This window comes from Doryrhamphus excisus, chromosome 15 (genome assembly GCF_030265055.1).
Source record: "Doryrhamphus excisus isolate RoL2022-K1 chromosome 15, RoL_Dexc_1.0, whole genome shotgun sequence".
Classification (NCBI taxonomy): domain Eukaryota; kingdom Metazoa; phylum Chordata; class Actinopteri; order Syngnathiformes; family Syngnathidae; genus Doryrhamphus; species Doryrhamphus excisus.
Genome location: NC_080480.1, coordinates 2,373,411 through 2,392,565, shown reverse-complemented (window position 1 = coordinate 2,392,565; position 19,155 = coordinate 2,373,411). Strand labels below are relative to the sequence as shown.

Below are 19,155 nucleotides of genomic sequence, written 5' to 3'. Positions count from 1 at the left end.
AAAACTTACCACTTCCACACGGATAGGGAGGATAACTATTAACAGTTATTTAACCTTTAACATGAACATTAATCAAATGTAATATTTTTTTCCTGGGTACATGATACCATACAGCATCCATATCAAACCCAAAAACTTACCACTTCCACACGGATAGGGAGGATAACTATTAAGTTATTTAACCTTTAACATGAACATGAATCAAACGTAATCATTTTTTTCCGGGTACATGATACCATACAGCATCCATATCAAACCCAAAAACTTACCACTTCCACACGGATAGGGAGGATAACTATTAACAGTTATTTAACCTTTAACATGAACATGAATCAAACGTAATCATTTTTTTCCGGGTACATGATACCATACAGCATCCATATCAAACCCAAAAACTTACCACTTCCACACGGATAGGGAGGATAACTATTAACAGTTATTTAACCTTTAACATGAACATTAATCAAACGTAATCATTTTTTCTGGGTACATGATACCATACAGCATCCATATCAAACCCAAAAACTTACCACTTCCACATGGATAGGGAGGATAACTATTAACAGTTATTTAACCTTTAACATGAACATGAATCAAACGTAATCATTTTTTTCCGGGTACATGATACCATACAGCATCCATATCAAACCCAAAAACTTACCACTTCCACACGGATAGGGAGGATAACTATTAACAGTTATTTAACCTTTAACATGAACATTAATCAAACGTAATAATTTTTTCCTGGGTACATGATACCATACAGCATCCATATCAAACCCAAAAACTTACCACTTCCACACGGATAGGGAGGATAACTATTAACAGTTATTTAACCTTTAACATGAACATTAATCAAACGTAATAATTTTTTCCTGGGTACATGATACCATACAGCATCCATATCAAACCCAAAAACTTACCACTTCCACACGGATAGGGAGGATAACTATTAACAGTTATTTAACCTTTAACATGAACATGAATCAAACGTAATCATTTTTTTCCGGGTACATGATACCATACAGCATCCATATCAAACCCAAAAACTTACCACTTCCACACGGATAGGGAGGATAACTATTAACAGTTATTTAACCTTTAACATGAACATTAATCAAACGTAATAATTTTTTCCTGGGTACATGATACCATACAGCATCCATATCAAACCCAAAAACTTACCACTTCCACACGGATAGGGAGGATAACTATTAACAGTTATTTAACCTTTAACATGAACATTAATCAAACGTAATAATTTTTTCCGGGTACATGATACCATACAGCATCCATATCAAACCCAAAAACTTACCACTTCCACACGGATAGGGAGGATAACTATTAACAGTTATTTAACCTTTAACATGAACATTAATCAAACGTAATAATTTTTTCTGGGTACATGATACCATACAGCATCCATATCAAACCCAAAAACTTACCACTTCCACACGGATAGGGAGGATAACTATTAACAGTTATTTAACCTTTAACATGAACATGAATCAAACGTAATCATTTTTTTCCGGGTACATGATACCATACAGCATCCATATCAAACTTGCGCGGGGCCGCACTAACATTAAACTTTCATATCAATGCGGGGGCCTCAAACTAGTGTCCTGCGGGCCACATTTGGCCCACGGGCCGCATGTTTGAGACCCCTGCCTTAAACCCTTCAAGGTTCATTTCCAGGCTCCTACGGTAAAATAAGTCTTCACTTCGCCAACCTTTTTAAAAAACTCGATGTAGACGCTGTCTTACCAGATCTATAGTCATTGTTTTCCTGGGGCATGATGGCCGACTATGAATTGTGTGAATCCAATTCTAAAAGGTCTGCAGAGCTTTGCTGTCCGTTTTGGGGGAACTCTCTGTGAACTTTATTAAGGGTGTCCTCCCTTTTTTTTTTTTTTTTTTTTTAAGACGGACTCAGCCTGACGTGTATAAACACACACAAGACATGGAAGGGTGTGTCCGACTTTGTTAAATCTGTGGCGGGACACTATTTCTTGCTTTAAATGACAGACATTGTAGGCTTGTAATTTAAATGTAGAATAATACGCTGTGTGTGTGTGTGTGTGTGTATTCATCCAACTCCTACTGTTAATTGTGTTTGCTTACCATTCGGAGCAACTTAATAAATCTTTTTCTGTTTGTCACTCACACAGACGGTGGAGCACGGATTCCCACATCAGCCCAGCGCTTTGGCTTTTGACCCGGAGCTGCAACTTATGGCTATTGGCACCAGGGCGGGAGCTATTAAAGTGTATCCTTTTGCAAGGTTGATGCATCCAACCAGGAAGGAATCTACAAAGTACTGTAAGTACTTGTTTGTTTGCTATAAACGCTGCTAAGTATACTTTCTCCAGGCTTGTGATAATAATAAGTGTACCGTGTGGACATGCTCTCAACCACAGCGGAAGGCTACTTATGGTGGACTGATAAACTGTTATCAAAGACGCATTTGTCTTCAACATTTTTGGTCTCGATAACATGGACACTCTTGTATCTAAGACCGGAGTGGTGTGTCCTGGTAATGGTTTAATTTCATTTAAACATGCATCAGATTACAATTGAGTGCATCCCATAATCAGTTCCCAGTTCCACATGTCCAAAAGGAGTAGGAAGAAGCAAAGCTTATTAAATCCTACCCCTTCCATCTGGTACTTTTACAAACAGTAACTGTTACATTTGTTCACTTCCTGCTTTCCATAATACAGTTTAAGATTTTTTTTTGTTGTTTTTTATTTTTGTAATTTTTTCATCAGGAAGCGTTCAAAAACAGTCATATTTTCATGTAAAAAAAATGTAATGGTAATGGTTTAATTTCATTTAAACATGCGTCAGATTACAATTGAGTGCCATCCCATAATCAGTTCACAGTTCCACATGTCCAAAAGGAGTAGGAAGAAGCAAAGCTTATTAAATCCTACCCCTCCATCTGGTACTTTTACAATCAGTAACTGTTACATTTGTTCACTTCCTGATTTCCTAATATAATTTTAATTTATTTTAATTTTATTTAATTTTATTTTAGTTGTATTTAATTTTTGACTTAATTTTATAAATTTTATTTTTTTTCACTTCCTGATTTCCTAATATAATTTTAATTTATTTTAATTTTATTTAAGTTTTATTTAATTTTAATTTATTTTTTTATTTAATTTTTTTTAAAAACTTAATTTTATTAATTTTATTAGCAAACATTAACTGCTTGTATTGTTTCATGAATTGGCTCATCGTCGTTCATTGTTTGAGGTCCTTACTCAATCCATCCCATAGTTTGATTCCACATTCCTGACTTAGCTTGTGGCTAATACCATCCATTAATAATAAGAAAAACAAACGCAACATATTCATCTCGGATGTAGTTTCCCACATGGAATTTAAGAACTTGGTGGTTTTGTGGTTGATTGATTGATTGGTAGCCGTTGAAGTCACATGACATGAAAATCATGATGTCACGTCGACCAGGAAGTGAGTTTTAGTTTAGCAGACCATCAACTCTTTAAAAAAAAAAAGTTTTGTTTGTCTGGCATGTTTCTCATTTTGCGAGCGTGCAAGCGACAGAGAGGCACTTCCCATGATTCATCAGCAATGTCGCCAATGTCTGTTCATGGCAACTGGACGCTTGTTTGCCCGACATGCACACATTTATCTGTGTGTGTGGGAAGGCGTGTTTGTGTGTACGTGCATTAGAGTGGAGAATCAGCTCTTTTGAAATGCAGCTTTCAGCATCAGAGAGAGGAGGCGGGGGTGGGGTGGGGGTGGGGGGGTAGGCTGGTGGTACCAGGCGATCCGGAGACGGAGAAATGGATAGAAGGGAGAGATGCAGAATAGAAGCGGAAGAGAAGGGGAGGCGAAATAACTCCACCGCTTTTCTTCCCAAACGACTGATACAGGTCTTCCTCATTCTTAAGACTCCCAGCTGCTCTTGGAATTTCGTGGAAAGTCGGCACACATGAAAAGTCCACACGGGGTATCTGGAAAATCTTTAACACAAGTCATTCTGAGGCCAGCGGATGCCGTCACATGTAGACGCAAATTATTTTAAAGTTATCTGCATTACCGGTGTACGATTCGTCCTACTGATAAATACCATAACATAAACAAAATAGCTCCAGTAAATAAAAAAATAATAATAATTGATGAGGTGAGATTACTCGTATGTACCTGCCTGGTACGGATCCAAACTCGCTAGTAAACAAACAAACAAACAAAAAAGCTTCAACACATCAGCCACCTGCAACGACGCCCGGGGCTTGTTCCTAACGCTGCGGCATGGGGGGGAAAAAAAAGTACATGCCCACTCCGTTGTGATTGGTCACAAGCCCAAAGTGCTCCCTACTATGTACCCGCCCACACGCAAAACTTTAAATTATTATTATTATTTTTTTTTTACAAATTATTGTTTACGCTGTATATTGTTGTTCATATTTGATGTCATCTATTTATTCTCAACATTATTACTATTTATTAATATACGGGAGCCAGGCAACAACATTTCGTTGGTGATTTCACTGCTGTGTTATTGTGCAATGACAATAATAAAGAAAGTCTATCTACCATATAAGGACGTCCGCCCCGCTGTGACATCACAAAGGAACAGTTTAACCCCGCCTTTTCAAACGGAGCGTTTTGAGACACCCCAAAAAATTTTTTTCAGGGCTCACTTCCAAATGCGCAAACCTCCATTAGGATGTAGTATTCCCGGCTAAATAATACCAGCTACATTTATAGGTCAGAAAAGTAGAAAAAAAAAGCATCATAGTTCCATTTTAATACCATAACTCTTCTTCTTCGGTTTAAGCTTATATTTGATCCCTATTACATTGGCTTCTATTTTGGAACAACCAAGCGGAATTCTTGACGATAATCGAAATGGACGGAAGACAACGTGGCCAATGATGGATGCCGTGTGTGTGTGTGTGTGTGTGTGTGTGGTTTAAAAATCAAATGTGCATAGTCTGCAGTTGAGTTGTTGGAGCGACTGGAGGTAATACCACACACTTAATCAACCATTCCAAATAATAATAATATGGGCTTGAGCGCCTTCACACACACACACACACACACACACACACACTTCCTGTAAGCTGCAGCAGCCAAACAGTCAAGTACACCCCCCCCCCCCCCCCCCCCAAGCCATGTGTGATATGTTTTGATTAGTTTTAGTTATAGTCGTACCTGGACTGTATGATGCTTTGCGCTACAAGACATAGAATATGAAACCGTGTCACATGACTATTCCTTGATTTCCCTCCCTTACTCGTTCTCATGCACGCTCAGTGTCTCGCTCTCGTACGTTCTTTCCCTCGCTGTGTGCGTGTTTACAAAGGCAGAGTCATGTTACGGCAGAGAGTTTCTGCTGTAACCACAGATTGGGGCTCGGAGAAGGGAGTGGGACAATGCGTATGAGATGGTGTGGGGGTGGTGGTGGTGGTGGTGGTGGTGGGGCCGATCTAAAGGACTCCCGTCTCCTGTCGTGGAATGCGTGCCCTGGGTTAACCCCTCCCTGTGTGTGTGTGTGTGTGTGTAGTTTTGGTGAGTAAGAGCTTTGTTGCTGAGTCGAGTCTTAATAAAGGGATCTTTTGAACTGGTTTCCAAGACGACCAGTGCAGTTGCTTGGGATGAAGTGCTCTGGGACCGAGAGGACGGAGAGGACTTGGAGTCCGAGTCTGTAGCTCAGCACATCAGACGTTGTGTTTCATGAACGACGACGACAACAAAGCAAATAATGTTGTTTAAAGTTGTAGCAAAGGTTGACTGTTTTGAGGTATCCTGTTAGCGAAACTCTGTGACCTGTACCGGTGACCAATAACCTGAGGACGAGCTAATATTTACATTCGGAACATTGCTTTGATCTTGTTTTTCTGGGGTTTTACCTCTAAGTAAGTAGTAGAAGTAAAAGAAATCCAGGTTAGGATATAATTAATGCTTGGATTATTAATCCAAACAACTTTGCCACAAAGTTGTCTGCAAAAAAAAAAACAAAAAAACAATGAGGTCCTAGTGAGTTAATCTAAAGCTTGTTTCGATTAATAATTTGGGGCCGAGACAGACCAAATCAAGACAAACAGTTAATGGTTTGTTATTATTTTTATTGCCCGATATCAGCAACAATCATTATGTTACGTATAATGTGATATTTGTCCGCCTAACAGAACAATAATGAGCAACAATTATTATTATTATTATTATGAAAAAAAAAAAACAGACCCATGTATTTTTTTAACACAATGGTGCTCAATTAAGCGTTTAAACCCAACTTTACTCGCCGCTGTCGTCTTTTCTCGTCTAGCTAAAGACTTCTCGTCGTCCCGTGGGTGTGTCCCGTGAAACGCCGCTTCAGATGCGTGATGAGTTTGGTCGCGTTAAACTTCCCCGGTTCTGTGTCGCCACGGAAAACTTGTGCATGACAAGTTTTGCTGTAAGTAAGTAGTAGAAGTAAAAGAAATCCAGGTTAGGATATAATTAATGCTTGGATTATTAATCCGAACAACTTTGCCACGAAGTTGTATGCAAAAAAAAATCGGTTAATCTAAAGCTTGTTTCGATTAATTTGGGGCCGAGACAGACCAAATCAAGACAAACAGGTAATGGTTTGTTATTATTTTGTATTATTTTTATTGCCCGATATCAGCAACAATCATTATGTTACGTATAATGTGATATTTGTCCGCCTAACAGAACAATAATGAGCAAGTTATTATTATTATGAAAAAAAACCCATGTACCCATGTATTTCTTTAACACAATGGCGGGTAAGCTAGCTATATTATTAGCTAGCTTCAAGGTGCTCAATTAAGCGTTTAAACCCAACTTTACTCGCCGCTGTCGTCTTTTCTTGTCTAGCTAAAGACTTCTCGTCGTCCCGTGGGTGTGTCCCGTGAAACGCCGCTTCAAATGCGTGATGAGTTCGGTCGCGTTAAACTTCCCCGGTTCTGTGTCGCCACGGAAAACTTGTGCATGACAAGTTTTGCTGTAAGTAGTAGAAGTTAAAGACATCCAGGGTAGAATATCATGGATTGGATTATTAGTCTGAACAACTTTGCCACAAAGTTGTATATAAAAAAAAAATAAAACCACTGAGTCAGTTAATCTAAAGCTTGTTTTGATTAATCATTTTGTGGCCGAGACAAACAGATAATGGTTTGTAGGAGGGTTCTGATATTACTTTTATCGCCTGATATCAGCAACAATTATGTTACATATAAAGTGATATTAGTCTGCCTAACAGAACAATAATCAGCAACAGTAATTATTATTATTATTTTTATGAAAAAAACAGATCCATGTATTTCTTTAAGCTTCTGGGATGCACTTTTAAACGCGACACAATGGCGGGTAGGCATAATATAGCTAAGTTCAAGGTGCTCAATTAAGCGTTTAAACCCGACTTTACTCGCCGCCGACAGGGGTGGTCGTCTTTTCTCGTCTAGCTAAAGACTTCTCGTCGTCCCGTGGGTGTGTCCCGTGAAACGCCGCTTCAAATGCATGATGAGTTCGGCCGTTTTAAACTTCCCCGGTTCTGTGTCGCCACGGAAAACTTGTGCATGGCAAGTTTTGCTGTAAGTAAGTAGTAGAAGTAAAAGAAATCCAGGTTAGAATATCATGGATTGGGTTACTAATCTGAACTGTCGCCACGGAAAACTTGTGCATGACAAGTTTTGCTGTAAGTAAGTCGTAGAAGTAAAAGAAATCCAGGTTAGAATATCATGGATTGGGTTACTAATCTGAACTGTCGTCACGGAAAACTTGTGCATGGCAAGTTTTACACTCAACTGCGACATCTTTTTCAGACTTTAACTAAAAAATATACACGGATGAATAAGGAAATTAAAGCAGTCACACTTGGGAGGCTGAAATCGGAGGATGATTACATTTTTAAATTGGAAAAAAACAATCAAATCCCAAATAGTTTGCGTTTACCGTGCACGTATTATTATACTTTGTTTCATCATCTTCCGTGGCGAGCGCAAACAATGGATGTTGCGTTACTCCTTAGGCTTTGACAGTGGTAGAAAATAGGCCAAAAAGAAGTCCGGGCCGAGGCAAAGGATGCAAATTAGACGTGGATTGCGTCTCTGGTGGGTGGGTGGGTGGGTGGGTGGAGCTGTTTGGCTTGTTTTGTCATTGGGAAGAGGCCTGAAATGTTTAGCTAACTCAATGAAATACCCGAGAACTTTGAAACTATTCAACAAATGTAAAAAAAAAAAGCCTGAACTCTTTCACAAGCATCTTATTGTCTTCACGTGAATGTGCGGTCAGTTTTTTTTTTTTTTTTTTTTTTACCAAAAATCCTGCGTCATCTTTCCTTCCTGACAATCCATATCTTATTTTATATATATGTGTGTGTGTGTGTGTGTGTGTGTCAATGCCTGTTGTCCGTGTGTGTGCGCACGGAGGACAATGCCTTCTGTTGGTCTGTATTCAGACCGTGAAATCGCTTTATCCTTGCTAACACTCTTTCTGCCTCACTGAGCAAGTGTATGCGTTCGTAAGGGGGAGTTTCAATGATCGCTAGTTACTGTAGGCGGCCATTGTTAGCCTTTAGGGGGCAAGCGATGAACAAGTTGTATGTCATTCAACAGGTTAGCCACGGTGCGCTTTTCCCATTTGTCTTCATGTGAACAATTTCCAAATGTTTGCCGCAGTGGTTCATTTCAGACTTGTTGTTGTTATTATTATACGCCGCCATTGTGAGGATTCATTGTAATTACCGCCTTGTTGATATTTTCAGCTTGTCACAGACTATTGGCCTGATTGGCTTCTTGTGTGCGTGGCGCACTTTTTGTTTTGAAGCCTCCGATGTCCCTGGCAAGACATCCTGATATTATGCAGCGGCTCCTTTTTCATGTCCGCTTTTCATGAATTGAATTCTATTCAATGAAGAACTTTTGTTATGCAGCACAATTTTAATGCTAGCGCTAGTCAACACCATTCATTCATTCATTTTCTACCGCTTATCCTCACTGGAGCCTATCCCAGCTGTCTTCTTAGGGCGAGAGGCGGGGTACACCCTGGACTGGTGGCCAGATCACAGGGCACATATAGACAAACAACCATTCACACTCACATTCATACCTATGGACAATTTGGAGTCGCTAATTAACCTAGCATGTTTTTGGAATGTGGGAGGAAACCGGAGTAACCCCGAGAAAACCCACGCATGCACGGGGAGAACATGCAAACTCCACACAGAGACGACCGAGGGTGGGGAAAGACAAAATAAGAAGCCAAAAAGTTACCACTTCCACACAAAATAGGAGGAGAATTTTCTACCACTTATCCTCACGAGGGTCGCGGGGGTGCTGGAGCCTATCCCAGCTGTCTTCTTAGGGCGAGAGGCGGGGTACACCCTGGACTGGTGGCCAGCCAATCACAGGGCACATATAGACAAACAACCATTCACACTCACATTCATACCTATGGACAATTTGGAGTCGCTAATTAACCTAGCATGTTTTTGGAATGTGGGAGGAAACCGGAGTAACCCCGAGAAAACCCACGCATGCACGGGGAGAACATGCAAACTCCACACAGAGACGACCGAGGGTGGGGAAAGACAAAATAAGAAGCCAAAAAGTTACCACTTCCACACAAAATAGGAGGAGAATTTTCTACCACTTATCCTCACGAGGGTCGCGGGGGTGCTGGAGCCTATCCCAGCTGTCTTCTTAGGGCGAGAGGCAGGGTACACCCTGGACTGGTGGCCAGCCAATCACAGTGCACATATAGACAAACAACCATTCACACTCACATTCATACCTATGGACAATTTTGGAGTCGCTAATTAACCTAGCATGTTTTTGGAATGTGGGAGGAAACCGGAGTAACCCCGAGAAAACCCACGCATGCACGGGGAGAACATGCAAACTCCACACAGAGACGACCGAGGGTGGGGAAAGACAAGATAAGAAGCCAAAAAGTTACCACTTCCACACAAAATAGGAGGAGAATTTTCTACCACTTATCCTCACGAGGGTCGCGGGGGTGCTGGAGCCTATCCCAGCTGTCTTCTTAGGGCGAGAGGCAGGGTACACCCTGGACTGGTGGCCAGCCAATCACAGTGCACATATAGACAAACAACCATTCACACTCACATTCATACCTATGGACAATTTGGAGTCGCTAATTAACCTAGCATGTTTTTGGAATGTGGGAGGAAACCGGAGTAACCCCGAGAAAACCCACGCATGCACGGGGAGAACATGCAAACTCCACACAGAGATGGCCGTGGGTGGAATTGAACCCTGGTCTCGAAGCTGTGAGGTCTGCACGCTAACCACTCGACCACCGTGCAGCCTTAGTCAACAGTCATGCACATTTTTAATGTATCGAGGACACTTGAGGACTTGTAATATGTTCCAGTGCCGCACACACACACACGATGCTCCATCAGTGACATCATCACTGTGGAATCTCCTCCCACCAGCCGTCCTGTGACATCACTGGATGCTGTGATGTGAACCACTTGTGATCATCACACCTCAGCTTTGTGTGTCAGGCCGTGATCATTCATTCATTCACTCATCGGACAAAGGCCCTTGGGCACGCTTTTAAACGCGGGTGCTGTGTGACGCCGGTTTGTGTTCACAACAGAAGCAGCCAGCAGCCTTGTCATTATTTTTTTTTGGGTGGGGGCACCGTTCTTTCAACATAGTACCTGTTCTGACGTGGTTCAATCTGGACTCGACCTTGTCTCTCCCGACACCTCCAGCTGTCTGATGCCGGCAAAGAGCCAGGTGACAGGAAGTGACTGCATGCCAGGAATGCTTTCATGTCACAACGTTTGGTGTTGGTGGAAATGAAGCGGAGGAGAAGAGGAAGGAATACTTTCAGGAAATTAAAAAAATGATTTATGGTAGTGCTTCCCCCCCCGGGGAGGGTACCTGAGAAGGCAGGGTGTACTACAGATGAATACATTCATATGACAGGTTCTCAATACTACTTCTAATTGGGGGGTGTGGGGGAAAAATAGGTCAGAAAAATAATTGAGAACCACTGATTTATGGCACGCTGCACGGTGGTCGAGTGGTTAGTGCGCGGGCCTCACAGCTAGGAGACCCAAGTTCAATTCCACCCTTGGCCATCTCTGTGTGGAGTTTTTGTGGGTTTTCTCCGGGTACTCCGGTTTCCTCCCACATTCCAAAAACATGCTAGGTTAATTAGCGACTCCAAATTGTCCATAGGTATGAATGTGATTGTGAATGGTTGTTTGTCTAGATGTGCCCTGTGATTGGCTGGCCACCAGTCCAGGGTGTACCCTGCCTCTCGCCCGAAGAAGACAGCTGGGATAGGCTCCAGCAACCCCCGCGACCCTTGTGAGGAAAAGCGGTAGAAAATGAATGAATGAATGAGTTCTCCTATTTTGTGTGGAAGTGGTAACTTTTTGGCTTCTTATTTTGTCTTTCCCCACCCTCGGCCATCTCTGTGTGGAGTTTGCATGTTCTCCCTGCGCATGCGTGGGTTTTCTCCGGGTACTCCGGGTTTCCTCCCACATTCCAAAAACATGCTAGGTTAATTAGCGACTCCAAATTGTCCATAGGTATGAATGTGAGTGTGAATGGTTGTTTGTCTAGATGTGCCCTGTGATTGGCTGGCCACCAGTCCAGGGTGTACCCCGCCTCTCGCCCGAAGAAGACAGCTGGGATAGGCTCCAGCACCCAAGCGATCCTCGTGAGGATAAGCGGAAGAAAGTGAATGAATGAATGAATGAATGATTTATGGCAAATATTTAATAGTATATAATTACTCCATATTGTTGTTTTTCCTTTTAACTGTACAATGTTGATGGATATCAATCAAATGGTTCCTTGGTGGTACAATTTAATTGCAATTGAGCGAGTGAATCTAATGAAGGCGGAAAAAATGAATGCCTGTTTTTGAAAGAGGGCAGCTATTCTCCTTTTTATGCAGTATATTTATTCTTCCACTTCCACACGCCTGTAGACGTTAAGTCTTGTGGTCACGCGTGTCTGCATCCATCACCAGCGTTCTGGTGTAGCTTTTAGCGGATGGCTGAGTGATAATTGTCCGTGTCGTTTTTAACATTGTCGTTTACACTGTTTTTTCAGTTCTGCTTAATTTACTCCTGCTAACATGGGATGTGAAAATTGCGCTTGATTTCACACACACACACACACACACACACACACACACACACACACACACACTTGTGTTATTTTAGACATTTGCGTCAGCTGGTGTTGGAAATTGCTATGCTCAAATGACCTCTCTGCTATTACACTTAACTAGTATGTTTCATTGGCTTTACAGCTCACAATTACCGTTTAACTGTCATGGCTGCCTGGGCCATACCATTTAAGAGTGGACGTACCATTCAAGAAATTTGTGTGTTTTTTTTTTTTTGGGACGATATTTGCTTTTTTGTATATTTTCTTGACACGTTGCCGTCAGTTACGGAGCGCCCGGTGTGGAGTTCACAGGCCTGCACAAGGACACCACTACTGTCACTCAAATCCACTTCCTGCCAGGACAGGTAAGTCCAAATACAGTAATACAAAGTAATACATAGTAATACTGTATCCTAATAGGGCCGCATGCTATCGCTTCTGGATGACAATACCATTCACCTATGGGAACTGAGTGCCACACCTCCCAGGCAGGTGGGCGGGGTCAAAAGAGAGGGTGTGGTCATTCTCCAGGAAGTGGGCAGCTACAGTCTCCCAGGAAGACCGGGCATTGAGAGCTGCAGGTATACGGATCACTTCATATCTCCTAATTTGTACCATGCTGATACTCCTCATCCTCCAGTACCACACGGGTGACCGTACTCCTCCTGCTGAGATCGTGTAACCTGCTCTGCATCGGAACTGAGGGAGGGGGCGTGTACTTCCTGGATTTGCCCTGTCTGTCACTGAGAGACGGCCAAACGCTGCTCCAGGATCAGGTCACGCAGAGGTGAGACGGTCGCTAACGATAATGAAAGCAACGGTTGAGTAATTCATTGTGGAGAAAAAAAATTAGATTAGTCTGTGTACATTCCAGCACACACTCTCCACTATGCAGCATACAATAATCTTATTGGCTGATTGAAAATCACACATACGTTTCTCAGCAACAAGAATAATGTGATTGGTATACTCGCATAGGTATCGTGTATATATAATGCTAAGATTAAGACCTGAAAGGACAGCAATTACACATCATTTCAGGTGCAACTTTATCAAAAATAATGTTGAAAATATTCCAAAATCCCACATCCCACATTCCAAAAACATGCTAGGTTAATTAGCGACTCCAAATTGTCCATAGGTATGAATGTGAGTGTGAATGGTTGTTTGTCTATATGTGCCCTGTGATTGGCTGGCCACCAGTCCAGGGTGTACCCCGGCCTCTCACCCGAAGACAGCTGGGATAGGCTCCAGCACCCAAATGAATGATTGAAAAATAATTGAACGTGTCGCCTTTATATTCAAGTGGAGTGTTTTTGGCGACACCTAGTGGCCGCAGTCATTCATTGAGTTAAGCTTATGATGGAGTTAGGCACACAAATCGGATGATACAGAGCATACCGGATGCTTTTTCCTTCCGGAATACTTTCTTATACGCACTTTGCCTTGGAGACTGTGTCTGTAAGTAATGTGCAACTTATCATTTTATGATACCAGACAGCACGGTTATATTAATTATGACACTAATTATGTTGAGCTTGGAGACTGTAAACTAAATACGACGTAAAATACAGCTGTTTGATAGGTTTCTCCACACTGGGATGCGTTCAGGCGTCATGTCACGTATTCTGACATTTACTAAACAAGTTTTTATTATATCAATATACATATGTTACATATATGCTTTGTTTTGGTTTTATTGTTTTTCTTTGATTAAGAACAACAACAAATGCTGCTGCAAAAGGTGTTTTTAATAAGTAAAACTCGTCGACTAAAACTTATTCCAGGTTACTTTTCTGCCGAGCTTGAAGTGAGAGGAGTTAATCCACAAAGACCAGTTTGCTTTGTGTGTGTGCAAGAATGCATTTTATTGGATGCCGTGTGAGTGACTGAATCACAATTGGCTCATTAGTGGCTTTCGCTTGGAAGAGAAGCGAATCAATGCCTGCTGCTTTTTTTTTTTCTTCAAAAAAGTGCTAGATCAAATCCCTCCCTCGGTAGAGATTTTGCAATCGGATGAAAATGTTGTGTATGTAAGAAAATAATGGTCATTTCTAGCTTGGATTTTTTTTTTTTTTTTTGCTGTGTGACCGTCTGACTGGTCCACCAAACCCCTCATTAAGCCGGCTTGTTGAAGGAAGTGGGAAGGACAGAGGCCTAATGAGGACCCTGATCAGGATGTGTGTGTGTGTGTGTGTGTGTGTGTGTGTGAGTTTAAAGGATGGGAGCTTTTACACAGTGAGGCTTTGTAGCAGCTGCCAGCATGGACTGTTCCGGTTGTGGAAGTGTTTCAGCTGAATATACAACACTCGTACACACACACACCCAGAGGCTCATCCCCGAGTCCCTGTTGCAGGATGCTGGATTCCCTAAAAATACTTCTAAAGACAATGGAATACTGTGTTAGGAAAGTGTTTGCCTCTGTTCTTCCGGAGAGGATCTTCCTAGTAAAGCAGCTGTGTGTGTGTGCACAGCAATAGAGGCCGATTCCATGTTTTCCGCACAGATTCTGTCCTGAAGCGAGCTCGGAGTGCAGCCTTGCTTTGGTCGATTCTCAATCTGTTTGTTTTCATCTCATTCCCTCCTTCCTCCTTCCACTCGCCAACCCCCGCCGATTCCTCCCACTCGCTTCCCTGTCCTCTGCCGAGGGAATCCTCCAACATCTCGAGGGTGTGTTCTCTTCGACATTCCTCCGCTGCCTCAGAGGAATGTCTCGTTGGCCAGGTCCAGCGGCTTATTATTGTCGTCGTAGGAGCAAGCTCGGCTTGAGATCATGATACGGCTCCTTAGTGTAAATTCAATTGCTACTGCCTTTGCTGCTAATATTTCATAATATTTTTTGCCACTAGATGTTGCCAAAAAAGTAGCCACCACCCCCACCTTGACTTAAAATGACACACTGTATATATTTGGTTTATACAGTAAGAAAAAAGTGTGACTTATACTCCAGAAAATACAGTAGGTAGCCTTAGAATGTTGCCCCTCCACAACATGGATTGAAAATCCTGTGGTACAGAATAACGAAAACAATCCAAGATGACTTGACATATTTTTAGGATTTATTCTTCTCTCAAAAATAACAACAGTTCAGATATCATAAGATGATTACATCAACAATTATCCATTAGTTTCCAGACACATTTCACATATTTCAATTAGCCTACTTCATGCTATCAACTGTACATTATTAAGGCTTGCTAGCATTAGCCATTTCGCTTCTGTTCAATTGCTCTACAACACATTGTGTAATAAAACATTTTGCAGTCATCTGTTTACTCTTTACAGTCGTTAGCATAAATTATCTCTACTTTGTACTAACCTGTGGTACAGAATAAGGAAAACAATCCAAGATGACTTGACATATATTCATCTTCCGGATTTATTCTTCCTCTGTCGTTTTGTCACCTACTCTATACCACCATCGCTGTTAGCACCCCCTAGTGGACGTTGCGGTATTACACCCAAACTCCAACAATGGAGTTTTGGTTATTTTAGAAACGAACATAAAAAAAATAGTAGTCTTTTTTTCTTTTGCAGCTGAATTTTATATGTATGACATGAACTATTACTACTCTTAAATGCTCTAAACCATATTTATGCATTTTAAACAGTTTTTTTTGATGACTTGACATATATTCACCTTTAGGATTTATTCTTCCTCTGTCGTTTTGTCGCCTACTCTATACCACCATCGCTGCTAGCACCCCCTAGTGGACCTTGCGGTATTACACCCAAACGTCAACAATTGAGTTTGGGTTATTTTAGAAAAAAAAATAGTAGGGTGTCTTTTTTTTCTTTTACAACTGAATTTTATATGTATGACGTGAGCTATTACTACTCTTAAATACTCTAAAAAAATGTTTAAAATGTATAAATATGGTTTAAACTGTGTTACCTTATCTTTTATGTACCTTGCACCAACAACCTACGATAGCATTGGCCTCTGTTCCGTGGGCGTTGAACTTCATGCATCATGCAATCTTTTATCTCCTGACTTTAATTGTCAGTCTATTTATTTTAGCCAGTAAACATTGACTTCCTTGTATGACAGGCAAGCCAAGTCGCTGCAGATAACGGATACGTTGCTATTATTAAACAAGACATTCCATGTTTGCAGCCTGCCCGAAGACTACAGATGCGGAAAATCATTAGGACCTGTGGAATCTCTTCAGGAGCATCCTCGGCAAGCGGGGAAGATACTGATCGGCTACAGCCGTGGTCTGGTGGTGCTGTGGGACGTGAGCAATCGGCAAATAGAGCAGCTCTTTCTTGGCAAGCAGGTACGAACTCGAAAAGTGCTCATTGTTGTTATTTTGAGATGCAGCGATATTCCCAGAATTGTCTGCAAGATTGGCAAATGTTTTTCGTCCAAACCACAGTTGTTTTTCTGCCTTGGCAACAATTATTCTTCGGCAGCGTGGTACAAAACGTAGTGAAATGAAAGCTAGCTCATTTGCATACAGCGATGCTAACGACATACTTGTGTGTTTCCTGCAGCAGCTGGAGAGTCTGGTGTGGGAGCGTTCGGGAAACTTATTTGTCAGTTCCCATAGCGATGGCGGCTATTCCGTGTGGGCTGTTGCCAACGGCAACGCCAACAATCACCAGCCGGTGTCCTCTACCATCCCATATGGTGAGAAATGCTCACACACGTGTGTCTGTCGGGGGAGCGTGGACGTGCTTCCTAGCTTCTAGCTAGCATGCGTTCGTGTGTTGTCTTGCAATGTCTCACTGTCAAAATGTGCTTTTGTTTATATTTTTAAATGATCCTAATGCGACATCTTTTGAACTACAGTATGAACGCTGCCATTATTTCCTGTAATATATTTTTGTGGTTGCCTTTTTCAGGTCCTTTCCCCTGTAAAGCTATTAATAAAATCCTATGGCGGACAACAGAAACTGGGTGAGCATTTCAGAAATTATATTTTATTTATTTTAAATGAATAGATTTAGATTGCATGCTCTTGTTGATGCGTATCTCACACTCCTGGTAGAGTATTATCTGTAATTTACGACCGTATTTTCTGGACTATAAGTCGCTCATTGTTGTTTGTGGTTATTTTGGTCAAAAATGCATAATTACATAGACAAAAAAAACATACATAAGTCGAACTGATGTATAAGTCGCATTTTTTACGGGTAATTTATTTTAGTTGCAGGGAGTTAGCAAGCTAGCAAAGTAGTGAGGTAATCAGATAGCCTCACATTTTTTTTTTTTCCTGAACTTAAGAAGCCAAAAATGTACCACTTCCACACGGGATGAGGAGATACAGTAGGTACCGCTTTTAGGTAATGTAATGTCTCAATGTTTTTGTGTTGTTGCTGCCACCTAGTGACCAGAATATGACATGGCAACATTTTCAAGGCACACAGAACATCGTGTTCCATGGCTATATAAACATGGAACCTAGCAAAAGTCGGACGAGACTCCCGTCTTTCACCATAAAGTTTGTTTCTACTTTTTCCATTCAGCAGTAGAAGTTGGGTAAGGTTCAGGAAAATATCAAGTTCCCGACTAACAGTTCAGGCATAACTTAACTATACCACAACATACAGTAAACAATACAAAATCTAAATAAGTTACTTTTTATTTTCTGGATTATAAGTCGCTCCGGAGAATAAGTCGCACTAGGCCAAAAATGCATAAAAACATACATAAGTCGCATTTTTAATTTATTTTCCGAACTACTTGACCAAAACAGACATTACGTCCTCTTGGAAGGCAAGTTCTAACAATAATAAAATAATAGAAAACATGCTAATAGGTGTAAGCTATGCTAACACAATGCTTATTCAGCGACACAAAAAATAAACATAAACAAAAAAGGTGTCCAGTTTTTATGTAACGTAAATATTTTTTTTCATTTATAAGTCGCTCTGGAGTATAAGTTGCAGGAACAGCCAACCTATGAAAAAAAATTGTGACTTATAGTCCGGAAAATATGGTACTATTTCTGCAAAGAAGCTGAGCATTCGTCCCGTGACACCTCCGTTTCCCTCTGCAGGTCCCCAGTGTTGCTGTACAGCGGAGGGATGCCCAGAGCCAGCTATGGCGACCGCCACTGTCTGACCATCCAGCAGGACAAAGACCACGTCACCTTAGACTTCACTTCCCGGGTCATTGACTTCTTTACCGTCCACAATGTGGAGCAAGAGAAAGGTGAGGATCGGTTATATGTTGGTGTTCTTGGAGCTTCAACCATCTAATGGCTTTTTTTCCTCCTTCTAGAATTTGATGACCCGTCCGCAGTGGTGGTCTTACTGGAAGAGGAGCTCGTCGTCATGGACCTCCAGACCCACGGATGGCCCTCTTTGCCCACGCCTTACCTGGCTCCTCTTCACTCTTCTGCCATCACGTGCTCCTGCCACATCTCCAGCGTTCCTTCGAAACTGTGGGAGAGGCTGGTCAATGCCGGGAAAGCCCAGCAGGGACGTGAACACGCATCCAAGGTGAGAAGCCATAAAACGTTCATTCATTCATTCATTTTCTACCGCTTTTTTCTCACGAGGGTTGTGGGGGGTGCTGGAGCCTATCCCAGCTGTCTTCGGGCGAGAGGGCGGGGTACACCCTGGACTGGTGGCCAGCCAATCACAGGGCACATATAGACAAACAACCATTCACACTCACATTCATACCTATGGACAATTTGGAGTCGCTAATTAACCTAGCATGTTTTTTGGAATGTGGGAGGAAACCGGAGTACCCGGAGAAAACCCACGCATGCACGGGGGGAACATGCAAACTCCACATAGAGATGACTCAGGGTGGGGAAAGACAAAATAAGAAGCCAAAAAGTTACCACTTCCACACAAAATAGGAGGAGAACTCATTCATTCATTTATTTTCTACTGCTTATCCTCACAAGGGTCGCGGGGGTGCTGGAGCCTATCCCAGCTGTCGTCTTCGGGCAAGAGGCCGGGGTACACCCTGGACTGGTGGCCAGCCAGCCAATCACAGGGCACATATAGACAAACAACCATTCACACTCTCATTCATACCTATGGACAATTT

The 19,155-nt window shown here is 41.8% G+C and overlaps 1 protein-coding gene across 3 annotated transcripts in view; it reads left to right on the top strand.

Moving 5' to 3' along the window:
* The window catches only part of llgl1 (LLGL scribble cell polarity complex component 1), a 36,092-nt gene that overhangs the window by 4,939 nt on the left and 11,998 nt on the right, over positions 1-19,155 (top strand). For all 3 annotated transcript variants that reach the window (XM_058050352.1, XM_058050353.1, XM_058050354.1), the window contains 9 exons: positions 2,172-2,269; positions 12,427-12,508; positions 12,564-12,724; positions 12,784-12,930; positions 16,261-16,423; positions 16,641-16,776; positions 16,992-17,046; positions 18,149-18,303; positions 18,373-18,593. In XM_058050352.1, the coding sequence (XP_057906335.1) occupies positions 2,172-2,269; positions 12,427-12,508; positions 12,564-12,724; positions 12,784-12,930; positions 16,261-16,423; positions 16,641-16,776; positions 16,992-17,046; positions 18,149-18,303; positions 18,373-18,593 (1,218 nt within the window). The remainder of the gene's footprint in view (positions 1-2,171; positions 2,270-12,426; positions 12,509-12,563; positions 12,725-12,783; positions 12,931-16,260; positions 16,424-16,640; positions 16,777-16,991; positions 17,047-18,148; positions 18,304-18,372; positions 18,594-19,155) is intronic.